Source organism: Marmota monax, unplaced genomic scaffold (genome assembly GCF_021218885.2).
Source record: "Marmota monax isolate L192 unplaced genomic scaffold, Marmota_monax_Labrador192_F-V1.1 WCK01_AAM20220418_F8-fsc00106, whole genome shotgun sequence".
Lineage (NCBI taxonomy): Eukaryota > Metazoa > Chordata > Mammalia > Rodentia > Sciuridae > Marmota > Marmota monax.
The window spans coordinates 5,558,276-5,573,887 of NW_026695218.1; the positions used below are offsets into that span (position 1 = coordinate 5,558,276).

General features: G+C 42.4%; 1 protein-coding gene across 2 annotated transcripts in view; it reads right to left on the reverse strand.

Moving 5' to 3' along the window:
* Window positions 1-15,612, reverse strand: part of Hk2 (hexokinase 2) — a 60,431-nt gene that overhangs the window by 26,417 nt on the left and 18,402 nt on the right. For both annotated transcript variants that reach the window (XM_046432327.2, XM_046432328.2), the window contains exon 2: window positions 14,015-14,177. In XM_046432327.2, the coding sequence (XP_046288283.1) occupies window positions 14,015-14,177 (163 nt within the window). The remainder of the gene's footprint in view (window positions 1-14,014; window positions 14,178-15,612) is intronic.

Sequence of the window (15,612 nt, forward strand, 5' to 3'; positions counted from 1 at the left end):
CCCAGAACTGTGAAGGACTCAGAAAGGAGACAGTAGGTCTCTAAAACTTCCCACAGACACAAATCGGTCAAATCTTCACGTGCACCAGAAAGGCAGAGTTCCTTCCCGCCAGGAAACAAGCAGTGCAGACAGGAAACATCCAGATTCTGGATAATAATACAGCCAGCCACAGGGAAGTGGCCCATTGTATGGCACAGAATGAAAATGCTGAAGAGGCGCAGAGCCCAGAGCCAGGGCTGGGAGAGGAGGAGGGCTCACATGCACCTGGCCTCCTCAACCCATAATGGCTCCCAGAGTCTTCTGCTGCCCTACCACACAGCATGGCTTCTGGAAGGATACAGGGTAATTTCCTGGGAAATTCACTAATTGACATATTTGTCAACACGTAGCCTCTTTCCCCAGTGGAAGCCAGCCACTGAAATAAGGTGCAATGGAGGAGGGTTGGGTAGTATTCTTGCTAGATGAAATGAAGGGCTCATTCTGTGCCCAGATCCCCTGAGCACCTTCAGCTCTTTGGCCCTGAGAAAGGCTAAATCTTGCCAACTCCCTGACAACAACACCACAGTCCCTGAGTGCAAAAGGGACATTGGGAGCAGACAAGATGCCCTAGAAGATTCCTCAGGATTCACCTGCACACAACCAGCTGTCAGGAGGTATGACACTGGTAGACAGGCTCTTCTGCCCATGTTACCTACATGAGAATCCTGGTGCAATCGCTTTTCATCCAAGACTGGTTTCTGAGCCTCAGCTGCCTCATCTCTAAAATGGGAACAGCATACTTAATGGGATTGTTGTGAAGGGAAAAAATAGATGTTATGCCCCCAGCACTGTGCCAAGAACTTGAGGAATGCTCACTAGGTCCCAGATATGTCCTACCCAGGCTCTCAGAAAACACTGCCCCACACGTACGCTAGAGAGTCTCCGAGGCCCACGATGGCAGGGGAGACTGTAGACATCTGTCCAAGTCACTGGAAGCAGCTCCAGTGACTTCAGCATTCCTCCTGAGGACTAATTTTCCATTCCCTGCTGGCAACTGGAGGCAGCCTCATCACACACTACAGCTGCCAACTCACTAAAGCAACCACCCGTCTGGGGTGGCTCTGCCCCCTTCATGGCCATGGGCGACTTTTCCAGACACTCCGGTTCTGAGCTTCCCCTGGTAGTGGGACCTCAGCCAGATTCTAGGAAACGCTATGTGGTGGTTGTCATGAGGGATGAAAAGGAAAATCAAAGATGAACTGCCTCATCAGCACTCTGAGGCCCAGGGCACACAGGATCCGCTGAATCAGTGACCACGGGGGTCGAGGCAGCCAGGGCTGGCCCTGGTTGGTTATCATCCAAGGCCAGCCCAGCTGGATTCACTGCAGGGGCACAGCTCCATCAGGAATGTGGTTTTGCCGTATTTTCTGGTGGCTAAAGGGAAACCACAAATAATAAAGTACTGTCAAAAATTCTGTTCTAAGAAGGAAATGTCATCCCTTGCTTTCCTCACAACAGGCTCATCTAGAGCAGACATCTTTCCTCATCCTTCCACATTTCTACTCCTCGTGACCCCTCAACAAACACCATGATCCAAACTATCACAGCCAAGGACTACTTCTGAGTCCGGAATCTGAGCCAGCACAATGACTCCATAAATTCTAAGGTGGTCTCTTCAGGACAGTAGACAGACCCTTCTTCTAGTGCCCATATCCCCACCATGCATGACAGTCCCCCATGGTTCAGTGCTGGACCATAGAGACAGCAGACAGACCTTGTGAATTCTAGCTCAGCTGGCGTGTTGCCCTTGTGGCATGGGCACACAGTGTCCCATGTTATGTAGCAATTAATCTTTGCCAATCTGCTAAGTCAAAGTGATATCTGATTTCTTTAAACTTGGTTTCTTTTATTGGTATAAAGTTAACATTTTGAAAGGTTGAATGGAGTTTCTTTTTCTGTGAATTATCTATTCATGACTTGTTTTTGTTTTTTTAAGATAGTCATGATTATATTTAGACTCTTAAAAAAACTCTTTGTATAGTAAAGAAAACAGCTTTGATGATTATATATTTGCAATTATTTTTCCTAGTTGGATGTTTATCTTTTAATTTGATGCATGCTACTTTCACCCATGCAGAAAGATTTGATTTTTTATATTGTCAAAATATTCATAGTTTGAAGATTTTTAGTGTCCTATCTCTAAAAATTCTGAAGAATAAAAATTGTATTCAGTTACCTCCCTTTCTAGATCTCTCCAATTCCTCTTAAACATGGTCACAACTGTTCTAATGTAAGGAGGCAAGGGATCATCAAAGGTTTGTTTAACAGAGCACTGAGCCACACACCCGCCAGCCTTTTTTTTTTTTTTTTTTTTTTTAAAAAAAAGGGTCTCTCTAAGTTGCTTAGGACCTTGCTAAGTAGCTGAAACTGGCCATGAACTTGCAAGCCTCCTGCCTCAGTTTCCCAAGAGACTGGGATTACGGACATGTGCCACAGCGCCCAGCTAAAATTCTTCTATTATGATCTTTTTGAAAAATAAAATCCAGGACCTTATCTTCATTTCTCTTATCCCTAGCACAGAGTTCAGACTTATTCCCATTTGGATGGTTATGCTAAAAAGAAAAAGAAAAGACAGAGGCAGGTGATAGGGAGATTTAGTAGACTGATGGCCCAACGGTGGATGTCTTTAACAGGAGAGAAACTGAAGTAAGCAATGTGCTCTTTCTTTATAAACATCTCACTGATCTTCAACAACCCAGTTAGGCACCCTAATACCAAGTTGCAAAGGAGAAAACCAGGCTCAGGTCAAGCCATTCCAACCAAGATTCAAATCCAGGACTAGCAAAGGTTTCTGCTGCAATGAGCAAGGAGGCTGCTCATAGGAAAGCTGTAAATCTTCAAATAGGGAATTTTTCACTAACTACAGCAATTTATAAGACCTTGAGGTGACAGCAGGCTCCAAGCTGGCCTGGGTGACAAAGGAAATGATGTTGTGTCTCAGAAGCTGAATTACTTGGTTAAGGTCATTTGGGGGTAAACCAAGTCCATCTGACTCTAAAGTCTGTGCTTTTCCCTTGCTACCACACCCTCATCTTTCATGGTTTCTGGAAGCCATAAAGTAGCAAGGAAGAAAGCAGACACTCTAAGCTTTTATCAGTAACCACAGCCCATATCCCTGGGTTTATTAGATGGCTATATCCTCCCAGACTGGACCTTCCATATTGAGTGGAGGATGGGGCAAGTGAGGTGGCAGGTACATAGCCATTAGCAAGGGGTGACACACCCTTCTCTACAGTGGAACTCAGAACCTACTGATGCAGGCTTTTTTTTTTTTTTTCTTTTTGGTAGCCACAAATTGATGCTGTCTCCCATACAATTATATCAAACCATTGTTCCCACCCTGTAGGTCACTTTCCAAGTTCTCTCTGCTGAAGGACTCCCGACTCTGGCAAGAGAAGGGGCACCAAAAGAGGGGTGGGAAGGAAGACACCCAAAGAAATGACACTGGTCTCTAGCTAAGAGGAACTGGAGATAGGAGTGTTTGATGGTGCCACCCTCCATCAAATTGCCCAACGGTGAGAGTTGAAGAGGTGCCCTCTGGCAGGGTTTGTTTGATGACTCATTTCTCATCCTGGACTACAGGCAGCCCACTTTCAGTTCCACTCTTATCAGACACATAAGGTCAGCAAGATAAAGGGGTTTTAATTTCTCCTGGGAACTCACCTGTCTCAGGGGAACCTTGAGGACTGAAATGACATTTGATTAACCACCTGACCATGATGGTCAATGTAACCTTAGTTGATGTGACATAACTAATTCATTTGGTGCCACCACTCCAGCATTGTTAATATTGTGTACTAACAGGTATCTGGTCCCGGCAATGACTGAGTTATATTTTTGCCAACAGGGTCTATTTTCAATCGTTAGGTACTTGCCACTCATTAAAATAGATCACCACCTGTTCCTTTCAGGCACTCAGAGCAGAGTGCCAGTCAGTGCTCTAAGCTCTTGCAAACAGTTTTGGTTTTGTTTTGTATTTTTAAGCAGCAGTGCCCTTTCATCTGAGGCAACTATGTTAACAAATGGTAGTGCCCTGGTTGATTGAGGCTGGAGCAGAGTCCAGCCCCTCACTCCCCAGCCTCAGGTAATTAAAGATACTTCAGACTGCAGGAGTCTCTTTCTTTCCTTTTATTCTTTTTCCTCATTTTATATATTTATTCTAATTTATTATACATGACAGCAGAATACATTTCAATTCATAGTAAACATATGGAGCACAATTTTTCATTTCTCTGGTTTTTCACAAAGTAGAACCACACCATTTGTGTCTTCATACATGTACCCAATGATGATCAACTCATTCCACCATCTTTCCTACCCCTACGCCCCTCTCCCTCCCCCTCTCTCCCCTTAGCCCTATCCAAAGTTCCTCCATTTCTCCCATGCTCCCTCCACGCCCATTATGGATCAACATCAAGAAAAAAATATGATCAAGAGAAAACATTCAGCCTTTGTTTTTTGGGATTGGCTTACTTCACTTAGCATGATATTCTCCAATTCCATCATTTATCTGCAAATGCCATGATTTGATTCCCAGGAGTCCCTTTCACCTAGTGTTCCCAGAGTGCTAGGCATCCATAAAGATGGCATGGTCTGCCCTTAGTGAAGGTTAAGGGAGGTTAATTAAGATACAGCTCACAGCCAGGTACAGTGGCACACGCATATAATTCCAACGACTGGAGAGGCTAAATAGGAGGATCCCAAGTTTGAGGCCAGCCTCAGCAACATAGTGAGGCCCTAAGCAACCCAGTGAGATGCTGTCTCGAAACAAAAATAAAAAATAAAAAAAGGCTAGGGATGTGGCTCAGTGGTAAATTGTTTCTAGGTTAAATTCCCAGTACCCGCCCTCCCTAAAAAGATACAGCTCACAACAACAACAAAAAAATTTAACTAACAAATAAATATAAAAAAGATACAGCTAACCTCCTATACCCTCACTTCCAATTTTTATTTCTTCTCAGTGCTTCTATCTTTTACGTAGGGCTCTATCCTGTAAGATTTCATTTTGTTAAGTTTGAGACTGGGGTCCACAATCGAAAAATTGGGAAAAAAAATTTCATTTCAAAAAATGTTTGAAAAAAATCACTATTTTAATTGACAAAAAGTGAATTTGTAATTGAACCATATCACAAAGTACTTTCCATTCTTGCCATTAGTTGTTTCGTCAATGATCATGGGAGACAGTTACTAAAGACTTCTTAGCTGTCTGGTACTACATTAACCCCAGGCCCAGACTCAACAGGGAGAGAGGGAACAAGTATCGAAGGAAGGATTATTTCTGCTGTGACAAGGAAGGTTTCTTGGGAGGCAACACAAGATGGCCAGGATTTAGTGAATATAAAGTTGCTAGACAGAGAAAAGGGGACATGTAGATGCAGTGGCTATGTGTGGAAGTCCATGGCATGCCCACATATCCAGAAGGCAGGACAGTGGATTGGTTTAACTATACAAAATGGCTCTGATTTGTGGCTTCCAGAAAATGGTATTTCCAAAGTGTGTCCTTATGACACAAGGTTTATATAACATGGCTACAAGCATGCAGCTAATGCCATTGCCAATAACTTGGTTCTTCAGCAGGTCAGATTTGCATTTTCACTGGAGTTGGGGATGGTAAGGTAAGGGAGGCTGGCTAGGAGGCTGCCATGACAGTCCAGCTAAGTAGCAACAAACGCCTGGGTCCCAGGCCATGCAGATGGTCATCTGTCCCATTTGCCAGGATGGAAGGATTTCCTATGACATGGACTTTCAGTGGTGAAACTGGGGGAGTCCCAAGCACACCAGAATGGTTGTACTGCACCAGATCCAACCATACTCTTCCAGCTCTTCCTCTTCACCCAATGCCTAAGCATGCAGCCTTCAACTTTGAGGCAGATCAAAGACACACATCCAGTTCTCTAGTTCCCAAAGTAGCCCCATATTAATTCAATGCCTCCAAAGGAACCTGCCCCTTCCTGCCCTGCATTAGCATTTTCAGTGGTCCTAGGTGAATGCACTGAACATCCTGGATCACCTTCCATGGGATGGCTTTGGTTTGAGGAGACCTTGTTCTTCCCCTGCTCACACACAGCGTGGATTGCTCTAAGAATGTAAGGGCATGGGTTCCAACTGCATGGAGAACTAATAAGGTAAATCTCCAAGTCCTGGGGAGGCAATCCAGCAAGACACAGGTTTTGAGGTGCAATTTCCCATGTACTTGGAACCACCACAGTCACTACAAAATCTGGCAGCCTTTTCTTAAGCTCCAGGATCCTGTTACTCTGTTACAATGCAAAGCCCACCTCTGCTCAACAGCTCAGCAATAAAGTGACCCCATTATCATTAAAGTTATTGTATCCTTGTGCTTAACAGTCAGTAAATGCTGGTGTCTGGTACAATCAATTAAGATGGAAACAGGATCTTCTACGCCTTTGGGTTTAGAAACCATTTTAAGCAACAAGATACTTTTTTTTCCCAAATAAAATCAGCATTCTTAAAAAAAAAAAAAAAAAAAAAAAACAGAGCTGCTCCAAATGAAGTCCAACTGAAGGGAGGGAGTTGAAGCATACAAAAAGCACATGGTTAGTAGGTTCAGAAAGCAGAGTCTGTTGCTTTTTCACACTGGAATGTTTCTTACTTTCAAAATATGGGCCAGCCACAGAGAGGTGTTCCATTAGCCCCACAGAGATGAAATCATCCTTCAAAGGATTAAAACATGATTATGTTTCAATATTGTGCATGCTTTGAGCATGTTAACTTTTTTAGGTAGGAAGATCTAGGTTTGAATCCTGTTTTAACATGTACAGTATTAGCCACATGACTTCAGGTAATTTATTAGAAATCTGATACTCAGATTGCATCAGCTGTTAAAACAAAGGTGGGCAGGATAATATAACCTCCTCTTTAACCAACACCCCAGGACACAGGGACACGGATATCATATATGCACACTCATACGAACACCATCAAAATTCAACACAGTCAAGGCACAATGTGTGACGCAAGTAAATGCCATCTACTATAGGGAGGCTATCGGGGCAATCTTTGATTTATATTATCGGTACTACATAAATCCATTTATTAACTTGCTTGTGTGCTAGCTGTTGATTTAGGCCTTTACTGCATGGCTGTTGATATAATGTGCAGCAACCAAGATAAGGGCTTCTTTCAGGGTTTCACTGGCTTCCATGCAACCGATCACCAGCCCAGTCTCCCTTTATCATATCATGTGCTTTGCATTATATGGCCTGGTATCACTCTCTAATTGTCTCATCTGGGTAAGCTTTATCTCCCCGAAGACAGTTTCCACTCTTCAAAGGCAGGGCACAAGGCAACTTGGCACACCACTGCCTCACAGAAGGCCAAGTCTCACAGAGGTCTTTCTTAATCAAACTGATCAGCTAGACCTGACTTTCCAAAAGAAGAATGAATGCATTGTGCTAGCCACATGGGCAACACATACACATAAAATGTGCCACTAGAGTTGTGCTTAAGGACCCAGGCACTGGCATCCAGCTGGCTGAACTAAAATCCCAACCCTGCCACCTGCTTGTTTTATGACTTTGGGCAAGTTGGCTGCTCTTTCTAAATCTAGTTTCTTTTTCTACAGAATGAAGTTCAGAGGACCTACCAAGAATTCACGTGCTGCCAGGCACAGTGGCACACACCTGTAAATCCCAGCGGCTAGGGAAGCTAAGGCAGGAGGATCCAGGGTTCAAAGTAAAAGGAAGGTGATACTCAGTGAGACCTTATCTAGTAAAATACCAAAAGGGGCTGGGGATGTGGCTCAGTGGTCGAGTATCCCCGAGTTCAATCCGTGGTACCAAAAAAAAGAAAATAGAATTCATGCATGCTTAGCACAATTTCTGGCATTTTAATACATCTACAATTTTTATCATCATTACCACCACCAATACCACCATTACCTACTCTCTAGGGAGTTAAGCCTGTGTAAGGTGGAGATACAATCACCTGTGAACGTAAATCACAGTTCAGGGGAGGGCAGAAATGTTGATGGATCAATTTGAAACTGACTTGCCCTCGATCTACCTGATAAGGCAGTTATATCTTAACACACTAGCCAAGACAAAGAGGCAAGAAACACAGAACAAAGATACTGTATTTCAAAATTAGAATGTGACTGGAAAGTTTATAGCTTTTCAATGGATTGTACTTAATTTTTGTTTTTATTTGTTTTGTTTGGGGATTGAACCCAGGGGCATTTTACTACTAAGCTATATTCCCAGTCTTTTTTTTTTTTTTTTTTTTTTTTTGAGACAGGGTCTCATCAAGTTGCTGAGGCTGGCCTCAAATATACAATTCTTCTGCCTCAGCCTCCCAAGTTGCTGCACTTACAGGTGTGTGTCTGTACTTTAAGATTACAAAGTCAATCCATTGATGATTTATTTTAAAAGATAATCTGATTTGTCCCAGAACCTGAACCTGAACTTTTGTTCAGCAACATGAGCCAACAGAAACTACAAATCTTCTGGCCAGGGGGTACCTACCTCACTCCAAATTCTAACCCTGTCACTAACTGGTCACAGGTGACCGTGGCAATCATCAATCCTCTTTTAGACTCACTTGCCTTATTTTTAAAGTGGGAATTTCTCTTTTGTAAGGTTTTTATGAAAAGTAAAATAAATTTATGCAGACAGTTTAGTATAGACATTACGTATGCTCATTAAATAGTGCCAATTATTCCTGCATTTCCTCTTAATATGGAATTCTTCTCTGAAAAACCGACCCTTTTAATGTGTGTGTGGCAGGACCCTGACAGTACTGTGAGTAGGACTGGTGTTGCAATCCTCTGCTCAGGGATGGCATAGATTAGGGCTGCCTGCAGAGAGTTCAGGATGGTGTCATCCCTGACAGACACAAACAATGCTTCCTTTACCTAATTCTTCACTGCAAAAGTCAAGGGACACAGACAAAAAAATATTGGTGAGGATATGAGGCATGCAGAACTCTTTCCACTTTGTAAGTGGAAGTATAATACTGTTCAACAATTTAGGGGAAAGGTCTGGCAGTTTTAAAAATTGAAGCATATACCACACCAAACTATGACCCAGTAATTCCATTCCCAGTTATTTTACCCAAGAAAAATGAAACTTGTGCCCACGAAAGAGCTTGTGCAAGAATGTTCATGTTAGCTTTACTCTTAATACCCCAAAACTGGAAACTTCCTAAGCATCCACCGATATTCATGTCATATATGACTCCAATCAGATCATGGAATCAACAACCAAAAGGAACAAACTACTGACAGAAACAACATGAATAAATTTCAGATTATGATGCATAAAAGACTTGAATAAAAAACAAATACTGTATGAATCTACTTATGTGAAGTTCTGAAACAGGCAAAGCTAATATGCGTGGAAAATATTAAAATATGTTGGCCTCTGGGTTGTCAAGGACAGGAACTGACTGGAAAGTGGCATGAGGGAACTTTCTGTGGTGTATTGATAAGGATTGTATTAAACAGGTGTACGTATTTTTGTCAGTTCATCAAATGATACATTCAAGATTTGTCATTTCATTGCATGTAGATCTTACCCCAAAAGAATATTGAACTCTATAGACATGCTCAATTTTTAGAGTTGAACTGAACAGATTTTGGCAATTTATTTTGCAATGCTTAAATAAGATGGACTGACAGATGGAAGGATAAAGAGGTATAATAAGGCAAATCTAGTAAATATTATGCTCACTATGGAATACTTTGAACTTTTTAAAACTGAGGGGAAAACAAGAACTTTTTTAAATTATTTTATTTTTTTAATTATGAATTTAAGTGTAGAAACTCATGGGGTACCATGTTATAATTTGATACAATGTGTAATGACCAAATCAGGGTAGTTAAGATTTCTATCTCCTTAACATTTTTAATGTTTAATTAACACATAATAATTGCATATAACCTGGCTGACATTGAATTCAATCACCTGAGTAAGATATTCTTGAACTTGTTTATATCCATCATAATATAGTTATCTGTGTTAACTATACATCTTAACACACATAGTCCACTCAGTTGATGAAGCAAAGGTACTTGATAATAGTCTTTGAACATCTCCACCACAGCAGGGTTTGGGGTCTGCTGACATGCCCTGCCTTCTCACAGAGAACCCATAAAACATGACTTGGAGGTTCATTTTCCTTCAGTGTAATGGAGGTACCCATCAAAAGTGGATGCCCTGAAACTTCCTACGGTCTCTCCTAGATTTTCTACCTGGACTTACTGTCAGTCTAGAACAAGACTGGGCCAGGGATCATTTAAGGCAGACGCTTTTGAACTTCTAATTGAAAAACACCTAGTAGATTCTGGCTAGCAACTTAAAAAAAAAAAAAAAAAGTAAAGTAATAGATCTAACTGCATCACACTTGAGAGTAAACATTGGTCCCTGAATCTTGTGTTATTTTGGATAAACATTTATGCATTTGTGTTTCCTGCTGTGAGGATATGGTCCAGAAAAGTCAGAAAGCTAGTGATTTAAGGATTAGGTCATTCTAGATGAGAGGTTTAGATTCAAGGTTTAATTCCATGGATTAGAAAAGTAATGCTGGAAACCAATGGGCTGAGAACCAAAGGCTCTGATAAAGGTGGTATTGAATAGACACCACTGGAGCAAAGGTCTCGAGCCTTCTATGGGAGAAACACCTTATCACCAGTCACCAACAACAGGAGGCCAGACCTTGGCCAGGAAGCAGGTGCAGAAGTGCAGCCCCCACGGCTGCGCATGACCACACTGTCTGCCCACAAGTGTGCCCTTGGTCTTTCCTCTCAGCATTTTATTGTGATACCAAAAAAGAGAGAGAGAGAGAGAGAGAGAGAGAGAGAGAGAGAGAAATCTTTATTTTTAGTAGTCTCTGTCAATTTAGGAATCCTCAACCTTCACTGCCACATTCCATCACTCACTCCCCAAATGACAAAACATAAACTTGAAAGCCTTGATGTTGACCACTCTAAATTATTTCATTCCTTCACCTCCCCCTCCCCAGTTCCATTTTCTTCTCCAGAAAAAAACCCAGTTGGTTACATGGTGCACATGTTCCAGTTTATATCCTATTAACTTCAGGATGTGTATAGGTATGGATCCACAAGCCATGTATAGCATTGCTTTGAGGGATTCTTTTTAAATTTACATTCAACATTAACTTTGCACATAGGAGATACATATATTTCCACAATTTTTCACTCACTCATTACTTTTAAAATTTTTTGTAAGGTACTACAACCCAGGGGCTTTCTACCATGGAGCTACATCCCCAGTCCTTTTATTTTTTGTTTTGAGACAGGGTCTTGCTAAGTTGCCCTGCCTGGCCTCAAACTTGCCACCTTCCTGCTTCAGTCTCCAGTGTTGCTGGAATTACAGGTGTTTGCTCTTTTATTATTTTTCAATGTCTCCATATTTACACGTGCTCATTCCTATGCTGAACAGTATCCTATCACATGAATATACCACAAACTGTTTCCAATATGCTGTCCTTATAAGCAACACTGCTATGAACATTATTGGACATGTCTCCTTGGATTCATACAGGAATGAATCATATGAGAGTTTATTCAGAGTATATGGTTGGAAATGGAATTGCTGAGATGTGAGATATCATATACATGGCTTGCCCCATAATCTGTTCTTCCTAACAAATGGCTAAACCACCAGCCCCAACCTCATTTCAAAAAATTTTAGTTTGGCACTAGCTACGTGCTGCAGTTCCAAGTGCACAGGCCAGGCCCATGTGCACAAAAACACAATACATCAAATGTTGTCTTGGTACCTCAACTTTAGCACATTTGGGTTTGATTCCTGGCTGAGCCTCTCATTAGCTGTGTGATCTTTGGCAAGTTATTTGACCATCCAATCTCAATTCTTCATCTAAGATAGGCCGATAAAATTTGCACCTTTTAAGGTTTTGTGAAATGCAAATGAGTTCACACATGTAGGCACTTAGGAAATTCCTAATCCCATAATATATATCTGGACAATATTTAGGGTACTTATTTGATACTACTGCTGGTAAATAAAACCGTCCTTCAAGAGCCAGTAAATTTATCAGAATGTCAAATAGGAATAATAGAAATGGGTGTGGTTTCCAGTCCAAGAGAGATAGGTTCATTAAATGTGCCAATCTAGAGGGCACTGGAGGGAGAACTCCTGAGGTCTGCCACCTCCAGGGACTCTTTGAAGGGCTGAGACACACAAACTCAGAACAACCCTGAACAAGGTCACACATCAGCGCTGGGTCCAGACTGGATCCCGAGGCTTCAGCAAACATAGACTTATTTTAGGAACTGTAAAGTCTTGTTAGACAAACAAGGTCCCTAAAGACTCTCAGGATGGTGAGCCTTAAGGACACAAATATGATGCAAACAGGCATGTGGTACATGAATAAGCTGTAACCCATGCCTCCCTGCAGCCCGTAGCCCCCAGCTCTGTGACTCCCCTGCAGTACCTCACCAGAGACCAGCTGACATCTTGGAGTCCTCTCCTCCCTTCCAGTTCTTGGACTTGGGCTTCCTGGTTTTCCCACTGCCCTGGCAACTGCTCCTTGGGCTCTTTCCCCTGTCCTCTAGATGTGAGGAGCTTCCCCTGGCCCCCCACACTCATGGGCCTCACAGATGCTTCGTTTCTGACATGGGATGCTATCATGAGGACTGAATAAAACAAGTAGTATGGAAGCTCTTACAGCTCATTATAACCTCTTCTCTAAGGATGCTGCCATCCAGGCAGCTGTGCTCAACCTCCTGACATTCCCTTTGAATCTTCTCTGCCCAACACAACATGCCAATGCCATTTCTGTATCTCCCATCTGGACCCCTCCACTCCTGCTCTGTTCCACAATTACTGTTGATGATATAACATCACCAAGACAGTTCTGCTCACAGTCCTTCTATTGACTCCCCAGTGCCTACGAGGAAAGACTGGACGTTTGAGGCTTGCATGCAAGGCCTTCTGAGATCTAGTCCTTATCCACCTTTCTAGTTTCAACCTCCACCCATATGATAAAATCTCTTGCTGGGTGGCACACCATGAAACAGGGATTCTGTATCCAATTAGGGAATTAAAGAAAGCGTAACAGGTTCTTATTGCAATAGAACTTCAGAACCTTTGATACCTCATGCACACTGTGGTTCTTCACATTTTCCCCAAGTTTATTCAGACTTCTAGTATTTTTTTTCATAAAGCTCAAAAAATAATCTAGGATGAGCCAGACATGGTGGCACAAGCCTATAATTCCAGTGACTTGGGAGGCTGGGGCAGGAGGATCAAGAGTTCAAGGTCACCATCAGCAACTTAGAAAGACCCTGTTTAAAAACTAAAAAAGTAAAAAGGCTGGGGATGTAGCTCAGTGCCCATGAGTTCAATCCTCAGGACAAAGAAAAGAAAAAAAAAACAGGCAAGGTGTCATGTGCCCACAGTTCCAGCTACTTGGGAGACAAAGGCAGGAGGATCACTAGATCCTAGGAATTTGAACCAGCAACACTGTGACACCCCAAACTAAAAAAAAAAAAAAAAAGAAAGAAAAGAAAAGAAAATGAAAGAATCTAGGACGATCTGAACTACACTGTCTCTCTAGCATGCCTAAAGAATGTGCTGGCTATGTGCACACAGGTGGGCCAGAGTGCAGCTGCCAGAGCCCATGGCTGTGACCATCACAGTATGCTTGTTGTGGCTCATCACCACCACTGTGAGCAATCTGTGTGGGACTGTAAAATCCCAAACAGCCAAGAAGACTTTCTCAGCACATGATGGAAAACAAACGGCTGTCAGAGAGTCCAGGTAGCGTTGACAAAGAGGTGTTTCAACCTCGCCTGCCCAGACTGCCAGCTTTCCCAGCTTTCCTGCCTAGCCCATTCCCCAGCCTTCCATTTCATTGCCCGGCCGCTTACATTAGCCTGGATTGGCTTCTGAAGCTTAAAACCAAAGAACCTTTGGGTCCCTAAGTAATGACAACCAAACTGCTCAGGGCTACCACCCCCCAGCTGCAGTACCTGTCCCATCTGGGGTGGACCTCACAAAAGTTGGCAGCATTTTCACTGAAGCAGTGGGGTGGGTGGTGGCTCCAAGCCCTTTTTCCATCTCCTTGCGGAACCGCTTAGAAATCTCCAAAAGGGTTTCATCGGAGAGACGCATGTGGTAGAGATACTGCTCAACCTGAAAGAGAAAACAGGAATAAAGACCTAGGGATTAAATACATACATAAATATATTAAATATATATAGTTACATATATAAATATAATATTAGGTTCATCTAATAGAATATAACACATCCCTTCAAAAGAATAAAATCGGTCATTCATAAAACGTGATTATTAAAGACTACTAATGGGAATCAAATTATCAAGATTATCTTTTTTAAACTGAAAAATTAAAATAATGAAAATAGATTTAATTTTATTTCTAGAGAATATTTAAGACCTGGGGAAAGGACAATTGGGGAAGAGAGAAGTTAGTTCTTTTCAGACAGGTTGAATTAAAACACCTGACAACTAAAATTCATTACTGACCCTCCTCTATTCCCCACATACCTCACACGGCCAGTCATGTCAATCCCATTGTCCTTCACCTTAGGCCAAGCGCCTCTTACCTGGGCTCACCCAGTCTCATATATCTTCCATCTGTTTTTCAACCCCCAAACCAGACTCTGCTGTTCTCTTGCTTAAAAATCTATCCACGGCTTCCCATTGGAACCAGACCAGAAAACCTTCCAAGTTTCTAGGTGGCCTGGCCTCTGCCCAGCTCCTGATCTTATGGTATGTCTCCGTACCCTTGAGCAGCCTCTATCCCTAGTTTAGTTCCCAGCCTGCCCTTTCCCTGCCCTGGGGTCCATGCACACAGACCCTGCCATCTCCCATCAACCCTTCAGGCCTCTCTCCACAGACTCCTCTTCTTCTCTTCCTGAATATAATAGTTGGGACTCCCTGAAACTTTAAAGACTCTAGCTTTCCCCAACACCATCCACAATTTGGAAATGATTGTCTACAGCTGCTCCTGGACTTAGGGTGAGGTTACATCCTGAGAAACGCATCCTATACTGAAAAATGTCTTAAGTTGAAAATGTATTTAAGCCCTAATCTACTGAACATTATAGCTTAGCCGCTCTACATTGTAGAATATCAGTCATTCACCCTTGCAAGCACATGGCTAACTGGGAGCCATGGCTAACTGGCACTGCCCAGCATGAAGAAAGACTATCATACTACTACCATTATCCTGGGCCAAGATCAAGATTCAAAATTCAAAGTGAACATGTATCACTTTCCCATTATCATAAAGTCCAAAAATTATTGGTGGAACCATAGTGAGCCGGGGGGCATCTATATTAGCGGCTAGACCATAAGGCTAAAAGACTGATGTTTCTTTGTTCAGGCTCATATCTCTGGAGTAGTAGAGTGCCTGACACATAATAGGGGCTCTGTATAAATCATACCTCTCTTATGCTCGGAGGTGGAAACAACCCTCCCTAATTATTTCACTGATCTTGTTTTCCACAATAAATGTATACAAACTTTTCCAGACTGAACACCAGAAGGAGAGGCCTCCTCTCAGACAGTTTGAGAGTATCCCTCTCAGACAGTTTCCTTCTTG